Here is a 13,883-nt window from a genome sequence, read left to right as displayed (position 1 = left end):
GTTATTTGGTACATACACATTTCAGGTTGTTTTTTCTTCAAAGATTGACCCCTTTATTGTTTATAGTGTTTTTCTTTGTTCTGGTGATTTTCTTTGCTCTTAAGTCCACTTTATTTAGTGTAGCTCTTCCAGCTTTCTTTTGATTGGCAGTTTCTTGATGTTACATTTTTCCATTCATCTCACATTTATCTATTTAATTACATTTGAAATGTGCCAAAAGTTGATGGCATACAGTAAGGTCACTTTTAAAATCTACTGTCAATAATATCTGTCTTAATTTATGTATCTCAAATCACTTGCATTTTATGTATGCTATTTTTTTGTTCCTTTATTTTCCATTCCTCTGTGTCCCTTTTTCTGCCTTTTTATGGGTTAGTTACCTGAAAACATTTTTAGTATTCAATTTTACTTTGTCTCTTTGTAAAGTTTTTGGGTCTTTTGCTTGCTCTATGGATTACAGTATACAGGTAGGTATAGCTTATCACAGTCAACAAGTATCAACATTTTGACACTTCAAGTATATGTTAAGACCATTTAGTTTTTCCCAAATATTTTGGTTTTCCCAACTACTTGACATACATCGAGGACCGTTTCAGACAACAAATGTCATTCAGCCACCTAACATTTTAAAAACTCAAGGATAGTCTATTATATTTACACAAATGTTCTATTGTTCTTCATAATTCCCATATCCCCCTGTACCCCCTCAAAGATTCCTCTGTTTTTAACATCTTGGTACATTTGTTACAGTGGATGAGCTCATAATACTTTCACTGTCCTGAAAAAAGTTCTCTATGTGAACGTAGTCCTCCTTTCCTCTCCCTTTAATCCCTGGCAACCACTGACCTTTTTACTGTCTCTGTAGTTTTACCTTTCCCAGAATATTATATAGTTGGAGTCATGCAAAGTATATAGCCTTTTCACATTGGCAACTTTTATTTAGTAATAATGCATTTAAGGTTCATGTCTTTTCATGGCTTGAGAGTTCACTTCTTTTACTGCTGGTTAATATTTCATTGGATGTATTAGTTTACCCTTTCATCTACTGAAGATTATCTTCATATTTGGCCATTATGAATAAAGCTAATAGAAAAATTTGTGTATAGATGTGTGGACATAGTTTTTCACTCATTCGGGTAAATATCAAGTGTGATTGTTGGATCGAATGATAGTGTTTTGTTCTCTAAGAAACTGCAATACTGTCCTCCTGGTGGCTTTTGCATTCCCACCAGCAATGAATGCAAATTCTTCTTCCTTCACATCCTAACCAGCGTTTGGTGTAGTCAGGGTTTTGGATGTTAGCCACCCTAATAGGTATGAAGTGGTAACTGTTTTAATTTTACAATTCCCTAATGATGTATGGTCTTGAGCATCTTTTCATATGCTCATTTCTCATCTGTAGTTGGTGAGTTTTTCAGATTTTTGCCCATCTTTTCTAGTTGCATTGTTTTCTAATTTATTGAATTTTGAGTTCTTTGTGTATTTTGGATGTTAACCCTTTATCAGTTATATTTTGCAAGATTTCCTCCTACTCTGGATTATCTTCTCATTCGCCTGTCTTAATGAGGTTCAACTTAGTTTTTTCTTCATTGATCATGTTTTTGGTGTATTTAAGTTATCTCGCAAACTCAAGATCACCTAGATTGTCTCCTGTATTATAGAAGTTTTATAGTTTTGCTTCTTACTTACATTTAGGTCACAGTTTCCAAATAAATGGGTATTTCTTAATTTTTGCTATTGATTTTGAACTTAAGTTGTAATTGGAGACTTCACACTTTAATGTTGAAACTTGTTTTATGACCCAGGAAATAGTCAAATGTAAATATTCTACATGTGCTTGAAAAAAAGGTATATGCTGAAATTGCTGCAGCAGGTCCTATATAAGCTTATCATGTTACTCTTGTTAAGATCTTGTGCATTTTCAATGATCTTTATCTACATCTACACTTTTTTCCTATCAAATGAGAAAGGTATGTTTAAAATCTCATGCTATGCCTTGTAGCTTAATTCTTATATTTCTGCCAATTTTGTTTATATTGATACCGTATTATTGGGAGAATATATAATTGTATTGCATTTTAAAGTTTGGCTTTATTTTCTTAAAGACAGAAGTTGTATTTTATTCTCTCTAATGATGCTCCTAGCTAGAGCCCCTCTGAGTTTATCTGTTTTTGTGTTTTTTTCTGTAGCTAGATGCTGCATCTCGGTTTTGTTGCTGAGACTTTGAGAATTTTTTTTTTTTTTTTTTGGAATATTGAGAACTAAGATGCTGGTAGCTTCTTCTAGAGAGAGGTTTTGTTTCCTCTTGTCAGGACCTCAGTATTCTAGAAGCCCGGGGTCCTCCAGGTTCATTTCCTCACTCCACAGACTAAGCCCTTTGGGGACCAAACCCACAACAAAACAGATGATGATAGGTACTTCAACTGACCTGTGTTATTCACACTGCAGAGTCCAGGGAGATGCAGCAGTGATTTGGGATGGAGGATGGACCCTCTGCACAGGGGAGGATGCATCCTTTACTTCAGAGATGCCACTCCCCACCTCTCTCCTCTGCCATCACCACCTTAAGTGGAAATTCAACAAATATGCCTTTGATTTATGTATCACATCCTGTATTTTAGCTGCCAAGAATACTGGAAGACCAGCATTTTAAGGTTTTATAGAGAGTGTGATAGGCAGAATTCTAGCATGATCCCTGTGGTCTACTTCTTTGGTATTGTGTCTGATTGTAGGAATTTTGCAGATCCACTTACGGTCCCAAATCAGTTGGCTGTGAGTTCATAAAGGAGATTATTGTGTGAGTCTAGTGTAATTACATGCCTTCTTTAAAAGCAGTCTTCTCCAGCTGGTAGCATAAAATGGAATGAAAGACTCCCAGTCTAAGAAAGATTGAACATGCCACTGCTGCCTTGAAGATGGAAGGAGCCATGTGGCAGAGAATTCCAGCCACTGGAAGCTGTGAGCACTCTCCCACTCCCTTCCCAGCAGCACCGGCAAGGGACAGGGCCTTAGTCCTCCAAGTACAAGGAATGGAACTCTGTGAATAACAAGTATGAGCCTGAAAGCAGTCAAGCCAACACTTTGATTTTTTCAGCTGTTTGAAAATCTAAGCAGAGAACCCAGCCAAGCCATCCTGGACTTCTAACCACAGAACTGTGAGATCATAAAAGATTGTGTTGTTTTAAGCCACTCAGTTTGTAAAAGTTTTATGCAGGAAAAGAAAATAATATGGAGTCGCTCTTTGTCTCCCAAGATGCACAAGGTGGTGAAGTGTTCCGAGCACAAAGGCTCAGACATTGGGTGGCCAAAATGAGTGATAAAATGTACTCAGGGTGTCAGAAGCTGTTAAGAAACTATAAACTATTTGATATAAGCTATTCAGTCACGTAGTTTTGTGGAAACTATGAGAAAAATCAGCATGGCCCAGCTCTTAAAAATGCTCCTACCTTCTAGGGCAGCTGAGGCCCACACGTATTCAAAGAAGAAAGCTCAGCTACCCTTCAGTGTTAGCTACAGATAACCTTTTGAGTAGAACTCTGATTGGGCCAAAAATTCAGCATAGTATGTACTTATTACACATCCTACAGTAAATTAAATCACATTCACACAAAAGAACAAGTATATACAAAATCTTTATAAATTCACATATTTTGCCAAAAGTGAACAAGCAGTCTTGAATCATTGGGACAAAAATGAGTATGTTTGTACTCCACAGGTCACTGAATGAAGTCATTGTACAATTCAGAGAAACTCAGACACTGAACTGAATTTTAAAAAATACTGTATCATGTAAAAACGACAATTCATGTCTGAACTAAAATATTGTGAATGTGATAATACCTGCCATAAAACAATGCTTTACCTCATAACAGTATTAACCTGCTTGCTAAACAGGCTTTGATTTATAAGATGCACATATTCCAAAACTGTTGAACATCTCTACTGATAAATTCACAGGATTTATATAGTTGCTTTTCAGTTTCAATAGGGTGTCAGCAAAAATAATAAGGAATGGTCTCTTGGCAAGCAACACATTTACCTTCCGCCCTAAATGAAAACATCACATTAGATTATAGATATTAGCCTCTCCTCCAAAAAGTCTGCACCATCAAAGAGGAGACAGATTTCTTGTTTTATCAACCCCGAGACCTCGCTTGCTGTGTCTACTGCTGTTCACTGACAGATTGGCTCAGACCTCAAGGAGCTCAGAACCTGGCACATCTTTATATCCAGAGACATGTGCACTAGCAAAGGAGAGCAACTGGGGCGGTGGGGGGTGGGGGGGTGTGATGGTGCAGGGGGGGCAAGACAGCCACAGGTGTCCACCGCTGGGCTCACTGCTGCCGTGACAGGACACAGCATGTGAGCTGACACACTCACCTCCTACCTACACTGGGTTTCTGCAACATTACTCAGGATTGGGTACTGGTTGGCAGATGATAGCTGGGACATGTCACACATGGATCTGAGTGCTTGAATGATGTCCCTGTGCCGGGTTTTACCCCTCTATGGAAGAGAATGGAGTAGAGAGGGAACATAGCTGCCTGTAAAAATCACTCCTCCCCCTCCATCTTCCAAACCCTCTTTCCTTCTTTATGAAATGGACATGACAATGGCTTTTCTCTCTCCTTGCACTCGTGGAAAAAGCAAGTTCTGCAGACACCCACAGTTATGAGAGACTTCAAATCCTTTAGTGCAAATGAGTTCCTATTAAGGTCAATTATGGTTATGCTTCAATGAAGTACCAGATTGGCTTCTTGATACCTTTTAAGGTCTAATTTTATCTTCCTTGAGGTTGTTAAAAGTGTGTTTCAGCCAATTTCCTTTTGGAAACAGTCAAAAACCTTACATAATATTGAAGGCAAAGCAGCCTCACGTCAGTTTATCAGCTTATTGGGGGATTTTTTTTTTAAAAAAAAGTAGGACCCCTGTCCTATATTCAGGATTTTCTCACATATTGGAACCATCTAAAGTCTCTGTTGTTAGAGTAGCTTATGGTTTATTAGGCTATACTTATCTAAGACCAAAATTGGGTGAGATGGTTAAAAAAAAAAAATCTTTAAGCCTCCTTACTTCCCTTCAGATGAGGAAAGCAGTGGCAAAAATTCAAGTGTCAATTTCCCTTTCTTGGGAAGAGGTTTAGAAAAGCTGAGCTCAGCTTCAGAACTCTACCAGTTCCTTTTGAAATCAAGAGAGCATTCGAGTCAGATCTAAAATATAAAGAGACAGGAAAAATATCTACAAAAGTGGGCACTCCTTAAAGACATAAAACCTTGCGAATACTGAAAGAACCATATGAAGGAGATGTTTAAACAGGGATAGTATACATTCTTGGTTAAGTGAGGGTAGAGGAAACCAGGATATAGCATCTTACATAGTTTGTTTTATGCCAGAACTTGATAAAACTATAGGAATAGCTGAGGCTGCCTGCTCCCTGAAGTGGAATGCTCAGCTCTTCTGTTTACCTACTGAGGTTTGCAAAAGGATCGCTGTGCACAAACTGAGCTTCGTGAACTAACTGTATCCAGTAGGTGTTCTCCTGAGAGAACAGGACCATCTGGCAAGCTTAAAGGCAAGTGTTTTCATTCTTTTAATTAAATAGGCTGTGTCAAAATGAACAACAGAACCAGCCCTGAACAACCAGTAGTGCAAATCTTGCAGTAACAAAATACCATTGGAGAGGCTACACATTGGTCTCCAGTCCCAGCAAACGTCCCATTCTCTCCACATTCTTATCAATGGTAGCTTGACATGTTATCTCCTTGGCACACTCCATGGGAAACCAGCCCCTTTCTCCATCTCGCAGTCTTTCCCCTTCATACCAGCCTGCAAAGAAGAGCAGAGTCCTTGTGGGGTGCCAAGTATTTGGATGAATCTTGCCTGTGTTTGGCTCCAAGGGAGGAAGATATGAGCACATTTCAGAGGCAGCATCTGCCCAGGTTGGGTACCACAGATGGTACCAGGTGAGAAGAGAGGTGGAACAGAGGGAAAGGTCTCAAGAGGCAATCAGTGGCATACCAGGGGCCAAAAAAGATCAGAGGCCCTGAAGTGAGGTGGCTGAGAGAGTATGTGAGTTTGGGCTGAGCTACAGAATGGAATGCTGCCTGGAGTAGCAAGAAAATTATTACTTTTAAGGAAGGAAAACTTTGTCATAGGTCCCTTTGAATAATGAACCACATGACTGCATCCTATTAAATATGTAGAAGCAGTAAGGTGCAGATAAAGGAGAGGCAGGTGCATACAAGAAAACCAAAGGGCTGGGGAATATGAGCACTGGGGACAAAAGGAGACCCTGGGCGCTGGACCACCCGCACCCCCTAGGAACACTCACCATCACCAACACGTTGATAAATGAGGACCACATCTGCCACCTGCAGGGAGAGTTCATCGGGCTGCTTGGCAGTAAATGATCTAATGATTTCCACCTGGGTCAGTGCTGAGAGGGGGAGGAGACATAATGAACTTTCAGTAGCAGTGGGAAAGCAAATCAGATACAAATCAATAGTTTACATTCACTTGGTTTTTCTGTCCAATTCAGAGCCCACACAGGGAGGAAAAGAGTAGGCTTCTAAGAAGAAGCAGAAAATCTTTTCCAGGAACTCCCTTACTTGGCTAAGAGCTTTAGAATTTTAGAAGCCTAGAAGTGAATGGAGAGAGGCCTTTATAACATCCATGAATACCCTCAAATATAACCTTGATAAGAAGTCATGAGACAGATCACACAACAGAGCTGGAAACAGCCACTGTCACTGGGGAAACTGAGGCAAGACATTAGGTGAGGTGCCAAGGCCATGCAACTGAGGATAAAATCCACCATATAGCCAGTTCCCCTGGCTTTCATCTAGGGGTGCTCCCCGGCCCACCTGCAGCAGCATGTGAAGGCTGCCAAAAGAAGTTTAGAAATAAAAGGACCTCCAACCAAAAGAAAATAGAGTGCCCGTGCCCCCGCCCCGACCCCCATGCTCAATAAAGTCAAAAGGAAAGGTAATTTTCTTTACAGTTAATAATACATTTCAGCTTAGATTCATACTGTCTGTATAAAGAAGGTTTAAACATGCTTCTATTGCCCATTAACAACAGATAGAAATTTAAGAACAGTACAATAAGGCTTTCAATGTAAATTGAACTTAATCCTCACTATCATAATCCCGTGTAGTACAGAATGAGGATTTGACTTGCAGATGATTTAAGATGCTCAGAAAGGCTATAAATGCAGTGATCTGCCTCATTTACACAGCAAAGAATTGCACCTTGGCTTTGAATTCAGATCCCTTGACTTCCAAAACAGGGAGCACCCAGTGCTGATGTGGGGCAGAAGGAAGGAAGTGATAGAGGCAACTCACAAAGCAGGTACAGTGCTGGTTAACCATTAATAAGTCAACGACCAGCAGGGGGCAGACCCCTCCACATTCCAGAGCAGACAGCCCTCCAAGTACTTACAGGTTCGGTCCGGAGGCTGCTTCCCGCTGCTGTGTCCCAGGGCGGTTATCCAGCGGGCTCGCTCACTCCTAAATACAGACAGCATACTCAGTTGAGAAATTCAAAGGTGCTTAGACACAGAATCAAGTATCTTCTAGGATGCAAAGGCATTCCTAGAGAAGTAAGCAGCTGGCCTTCAAAATAAGGGTAAGAGATACTTAAAATGATAATCTGGGAAATGAGGCCACCTACGAGTCACTGTCAAAAGATTCAGAAGGAATTTGGCCTGTGATTGAGTAGAATTTCTCATATGACAGTTTCACATTTAATAAAGAGCTGATTACACCAACACATTAAAACTTTAAAATATTTAGTACGCTCACAATCTCATGTTTAACACTTCAAAAAAAGTAAAATTCACACACATAAATCCTAGTACATCAGTCTCTCTACTTCCTCTGCTCTCTCCCCCTCAACACACAAGCCATTTCTGAATAAATGAGAAAACTGACATATTTAAAGTTGTTTCATTCCTCATACAGGTAATACTGCCAAATATTCATCTAATAGGAATTCTTTGTTCTCAAATGCTTAAAAAGGTTTAGTGAGTACAGCCAAACAAGATTTACAGTTTAAAAAAAAAAAAAACTACCAAGACTTTTTATATAATATTAAGCTATAATTACATGAAACAGAATAATTATTTAACCAAAGGATCAAAGATTTCGGATAAGCAAGCACTTCTCTGTAATACAGTAACCTCGAGTTTTCGATTTGGAAAGTCAAGTATTAGGAGTGTGATTAAATAAACCGCCCATATAAACACTGCTTAAATCTTTTAAGAAGCATTTATTAAACCCATAACTACATGGCAGATACAGCACTTGACATCCCTTATCTCCTGTAAGCTTCCCTAAAGCTTGTCTGAGGGGTGAAGAAACTACATGGAAGTTTCAAGGTAACTGATCCAAACCAAGGTCAGTTTCTACTACACCGCTCACTCCACCTTCTCAAGAAGGGATGCTCATGCCTGGGACTTGAAGAAAAAAAAAAAAAAAATTTTTTTCTCCTAAAACTGCCTGTACCTAAAAGATGCTTCTGTCATTCCATCTTTGATTTCTCTTTGTTGAATAAAATCCCTCCCCCCCCACCCGCCGCCAGTCAGGCTCAACTCTCCATCGTCCTATCCAGGCAGAGGTCTCATAGTCCAGAACACTCACGCTGTTGCACACCTATTTGTTCCTCTAATTTTCAAGTACGACCTTCCCTCTGCTTTTACCAAGATACATCCACTCATTATCACTACTTAAGATTGCTTTACTGGAGCTCCCGCTGTGGCGCAATGGGATCGGCAGCATCTTGGGAGCACTGAGAAGCACAGGTGGATTAAGGATCTGGCATAGTCACAGCTGGGGCTCAGATCTGATCCCTGGCCCAGGAGCTCCATATGCCATGGGGCAACCAAAAAAAAAAAGACCGCTATAAAATTGAGTTGTGATGATAGTTGTACAAACGTAATAAAATTCACTGAGTTAAAAAAAGATCGCTTCATTGACGAGCGTACAGATCTATAAGGGTTTACTTAGGGACCACCACATACACACACCTCTAGGTCAAGATACAGATGTGCCAAGAAATTCCTTTTCCCATCAAAAGCCCCTCCCAAAGGTAACCACTGCTCTGATACCAATTATGTAGACAAGTTTTGCTCATCTTGTCCTTTATGAAAATGGAATCCTACAACATTGGCCACTTTGGTACGTGACTTTTGTTTGATACATCCACTCAATGTTGAAAACATAAGCCTCACCTCCTCCAGGTGACCTCCTCTTTTGTGTGAACACACACCATACTATGGTCCCCATCCCATTCTGATGACCCTGTTCCCACACCCCTCCCTATGCAGCTCTGTCACACTATTGGGCAGCTGTAGGCCTCCTGAACCTCTTTTTGGTTCACCACCTTATCTCCATATCTGCCTGCACATACAGGAGCTCAGTAAACACTAATCTCTAATAAATCATTACCACTCATCACACACTCGCCTCCTCCACCCCGGTCTGTTATTGACTTGTCTGCTTCTCTGGGCCATAAACTTTCCAAGGCCAAGAATTGAGTCTTGTACTAAATAGTATAATGGATCACACATATGCAAGGTATGGTGCTTTTTTATGTTTGACAAGTACCATTTAATCTAATTTTTACAACAATCTTGAACGGAAAATATTATCATTACAATTTCCTTCTTTTTTTTTTTTTTTTCCAGAGGACAAAGCTAAAGTTTGAAGTATTAAGCACCTGCTCACTGTAAAACTGCTAAGTGGTCAAGTCAGAACATAAGCCAGGCGGCTGGGGATCAAAGAGGTGGTGCTCCCTAGCAGGTGCTCCCAAAATAACAAGGGAAGGCAGGAAAGGTAGAAACTGCAGCCTGCTGACAGACAGACTTACTTAAAAGGAGAAAATGAGGCTGGGCCTTGATTGAGCTGATGTGTCAAGTACTAACAGGCACAGGTTATAGAGAAACTGATGACACTGTCTTGCTTTTAAAAACTTTGTCTCAAATACAGGACAAAGGACTTTAGGACGGTTTTACAAGGAACAAGTAAAGCACAAGCTACTTTAAAATAATCCCAAGAAAACACTTAAATCTTTGAGCACTCTTTGTTGCATAAGATCTATTTTTTTAAAAAAAATTCAGGCTCAACTAGAATTTCCAAAATACAAAAGCAATTAAAAACTTAATATCTTAAGGATGAAAGAGTTGTTTGCCAAGAGTAACTTAAAACGATCCATTTGTGTCTCTCCATGCCACACCCACACATGCTGGACATAGCCGTGGCCGTGGCATCTTCACAGTTCTCCTTGCTGTCCGCAGTCCTTCATTAAGACCTCCCAGCCCTGGACCGTCTCTGACACTGAGTGGCCAGTTTCATAGGCAGCCTCACCCTGCAGCCAGTTTCCAGAAGTCCAGATGAAATCTCTCCCTCCCACGGCATGCTGCCTGGATGCTAATGGCGTCCCTTAGACACGGCGACCCTTCGCAGGGACTCCAGAGGACAGAACAAGACACTCCTTGTTGCCTCGCTGAAAGGAGCCACTTCTTGAAATGATTTCAACTGAATTGGTCCCACCCCCTCTAAGATGCCATCAAAGCCGCACGACATTACCCAGGGCTTCCAAGAGCCGTGCCAAGGAGCTCCCTCCCATCAGGAGGCAGAAAGCACTGCATCTTTAAAGCAGGGAGGAGACTCGCTCCACATCAAATGGGATTCTAAGAACAAGAAAACTCAGGGCGTAGACATACCCATTATTAAATTTAGATCTCAAGTCCAGGGATCATGTGCAGACAGCTATTTTCCCCAAGGCCAACAGGAGAACCAACACAAATTCACAACCCACCCCATGCCCAGTTCATTGCGATTTCTCTTTGCCCAAAGTGACAGAATCAGCAAGGCTCTGCTAAGGGGGACCTGGGCCGGTCAATTTCTGGGGCACTCTGGGCCCCTCTTTCCTTCAACCAACATTCACTCAGTCCCTCCCTCTGCAAGGGCCCTGTGCTGCTAGGCTGGGGTCACAAAGCAGGTAATATTGTCTCTTGGTCTTCACAGCCCTCAGTGAGGAAGCAGACAGAGCAAAAGACAAGTGCACACACAATCCAAAACGTCATGTAATGTGGTGGGGTGGTGCCTCTACATAAACCCAGGAGAAAAAGGAGGTCGATCTGAGAAGAGACTCTTTTAACATCAGTATCTGGAGCCACAGTCCTTTCTCTGTGCATGACTTGAAATGATGCATCTCCAGTTCCCTGCTCAGGAGCTAGCCTATGACGCACCCTGTCCTGCCCCTCCCACAATTAATTAAGCACAGTAGTTTTAAACTTAATTGCACAAGAGTTGAAGATACAGGTAAGTGGGCCTTCTCACTGAACACCAAGGCATTTGCTAGATAAGATTGATGCATACTGAGAAAGCAGAAAGCAGGCTTTGAAACAGGCAGGACTGCAAATGAGAGAGAAGGGAACAGACCCCACTGCCCACTAGGGCCTTCACTGCTGAGGAGGGGGTCTCCATGGTTTTCAAGACAAGCAGAGTAAACTCAGGTGCTGTTTAAACTTCCTTTTCTCCTTTTTCAAAAGGCATTTGACCAGATAGCTTTTGTGCTCCTTCTCACAGCCTATGCTTCCTTTTGAAACTCCTTATACCCATGGCCTTCGGGGAAAAAATCCTGAGCCTTCCTAAGGAGTAGGATTGGAGAGATGGTTTTTTGGTTCATTTTCTCATACATTCAATTCAATGAGATGAATTCAATAAACTGATCCATAAAAGAAAACCCACGGGGTAAAAACCATCCTCGTTGAAGGCTGTACGAGAAAGCCTCATAAAACTTGACACCAGCTCAACTTACTAATTTAAATCATCCAACCAAAGCAAAATAATTCCCCTACCACCACGACCTCTAAAATTTAGATTCTATAACATGTTCTATGGTTAAATCAATTGTTTCTTTTTTATCATTAGCAAACAGCTCAGAAGACCTAATCTGGTCCAGAAGCCTGGAATTCAACCTAAAGGGGTCAACTGCCTGTTGACTCAATAATAAGACCCACACCCTCACCTGACCTTGTGTTTTACTGGAGGTCAGTGATGAAGAATCACAAAAGATGAAGTATTTTGATGGTCACTATACAAATGTAGAAGATCACTATTGGATATGGATTCTAGATTCAACAAAGAAAAAAATACAATTTTTTTCCATACAAAGTGTCATCTCTATATGTGGATTTTTCTCCAAGAAGAATATGTCAGACATGATTTTATCCCATCCTCTTTACTTCCTGTTAATTAAATCATTAACAGAAGCAGGAAGAGAGCAAAAGACTGCCTGCAAACAATGCCCCTTTATCAGGAGGCCCAGGAATAGCTTGCCAGAATGGTTGACGGAACCAGCCACAGCCATTAGGCGTCTAGCTCATTTTAAGAAAATTTTGAGGACCTTTGATTACAGTTTAAGGCAATGATATCCCAGAGCCAAATACAATGGGTGAAGAAAGTATGCATTCATTGCTGAAGATGTCCTGATGTCTCGTCACTGCGCAGGCTGGACCCAAATGCCATCCAAATTCCACTATGGACACAGGAAGCCAAGGACACCACTTGCTGCGGCCTCACTCCCAGCCAGCTGCAGCTGTCTGGGCTTCAATTTAATGAAGGCAGACAAAGGGGGCCCTGCGCTCCAACATTCCTCTCGAAAGGCCCAGAGGGAAAAGTGACAGTAGTAAAACATTCTTCCTTTGTCCTTTTATCAAGGGTAAGCTTCTGCATTTTCCACAGACTATTGTCTCATTAATAATACAGGGACTTAAGATCTTCAACAAGGAAACATATAACACAGTATGGCTTAGATATACATCCTAAAAATGTTTAACTGCATTCTTAATAGTAAATGTTGAAGAACAAGTGGAATTTAGATAAAACTTGCTCTAATAGCGAAAAAAACAACAGTGTTTTGAGACTGATAGAGAACGTATTTCCCTACATGTGGCTCTTAGTCTACCTTGCCTTGGATATAGAAAATCTAATTGTATTAATTGTGGGAGAATTCCAAAAATACTTATTGCGAACCTGCTATGTACAAAGTAAGAAAAGGACAAAACTGGAGCTGAGTATAGGGATTAGCAATAAAACTATGCAGAATTAACGGGAGAGAAGGAAATGGTTAGGAGGCCGTAAGGGTGGTTCAAAAGATAAAGGATGTATTTGGACTTTGTGTCGTGGCGAAGCAGAAACGAATCCAACTAGGAACGATGAGGTTGCAGGTTTGATTCCCAGCCTCGATCAGTGGGTTAAGGATCCAGCGTTGCTGTGAGCTATGGTGTAGGCCACAGATGCGGCTCGGATCCTGAGTTGCTGTGGCTGTGACGCAGGCCGGCGGCTACAGCTCTGATTGGACCCCTAGCTGGGGAACCTCCATATGCCGTGGGTGTGGCCCTAAAAAGCAAAAAAATAAATAAACAAATAAATAAATAAATAAATAAAGGATGTGTGGATTGTCCTGGGAGGAAGGCAGTGGGATGGAAACATGGGAAGATGCAAAAGACCTTCTTGCATAGGAAGAACCCATCCATGATGGATCTGTTCAGACCTAGAAGCATCAGAAGTAACACCAAGTCTCCAGACTGGATAACCTGCAAAGGTGTAAAGGGTACCTTTTACAAACTATGCCTGTCAAGGAAAGCAGAGGATACTGGTGATGACTGGTTCCAAACAGGCTGCATTTCTGAAGGGAAAGTGAAGAGGAATGGTTACATATGGGAGGAAAACTAAGAGCGCATAGCTAAGCATTTGAGAAAATCTCAAAGAGGGGTTTAGTGTGAGAGAGCTTGATGGCCAACAGAATTAAATGATATTAGAGACAAAAAAAAAAAAAGAGGAAGACTGGGAGTTCCCACTGTGGCTCAGTGGGTT

At 41.1% G+C, this 13,883-nt stretch overlaps 1 protein-coding gene across 2 annotated transcripts in view; it reads right to left on the bottom strand.

The window, feature by feature from the left end:
- Nucleotides 1–3,615: 3,615 nt before the first annotated feature.
- Nucleotides 3,616–13,883, bottom strand: part of ARHGEF26 (Rho guanine nucleotide exchange factor 26) — a 133,087-nt gene continuing 122,819 nt past the window's right edge. For both annotated transcript variants that reach the window (XM_047785115.1, XM_047785125.1), the window contains 3 exons: nucleotides 7,441–7,508; nucleotides 6,332–6,436; nucleotides 3,616–5,826 (listed from right to left, as the gene is read on the bottom strand). In XM_047785115.1, the coding sequence (XP_047641071.1) occupies nucleotides 5,684–5,826; nucleotides 6,332–6,436; nucleotides 7,441–7,508 (316 nt within the window). In that variant the 3' untranslated portion in view covers nucleotides 3,616–5,683. The remainder of the gene's footprint in view (nucleotides 5,827–6,331; nucleotides 6,437–7,440; nucleotides 7,509–13,883) is intronic.

This window comes from Phacochoerus africanus, chromosome 1 (assembly GCF_016906955.1).
Source record: "Phacochoerus africanus isolate WHEZ1 chromosome 1, ROS_Pafr_v1, whole genome shotgun sequence".
Classification (NCBI taxonomy): Eukaryota; Metazoa; Chordata; class Mammalia; order Artiodactyla; family Suidae; genus Phacochoerus; species Phacochoerus africanus.
This window is presented reverse-complemented; position numbering and strand designations above follow the sequence as displayed.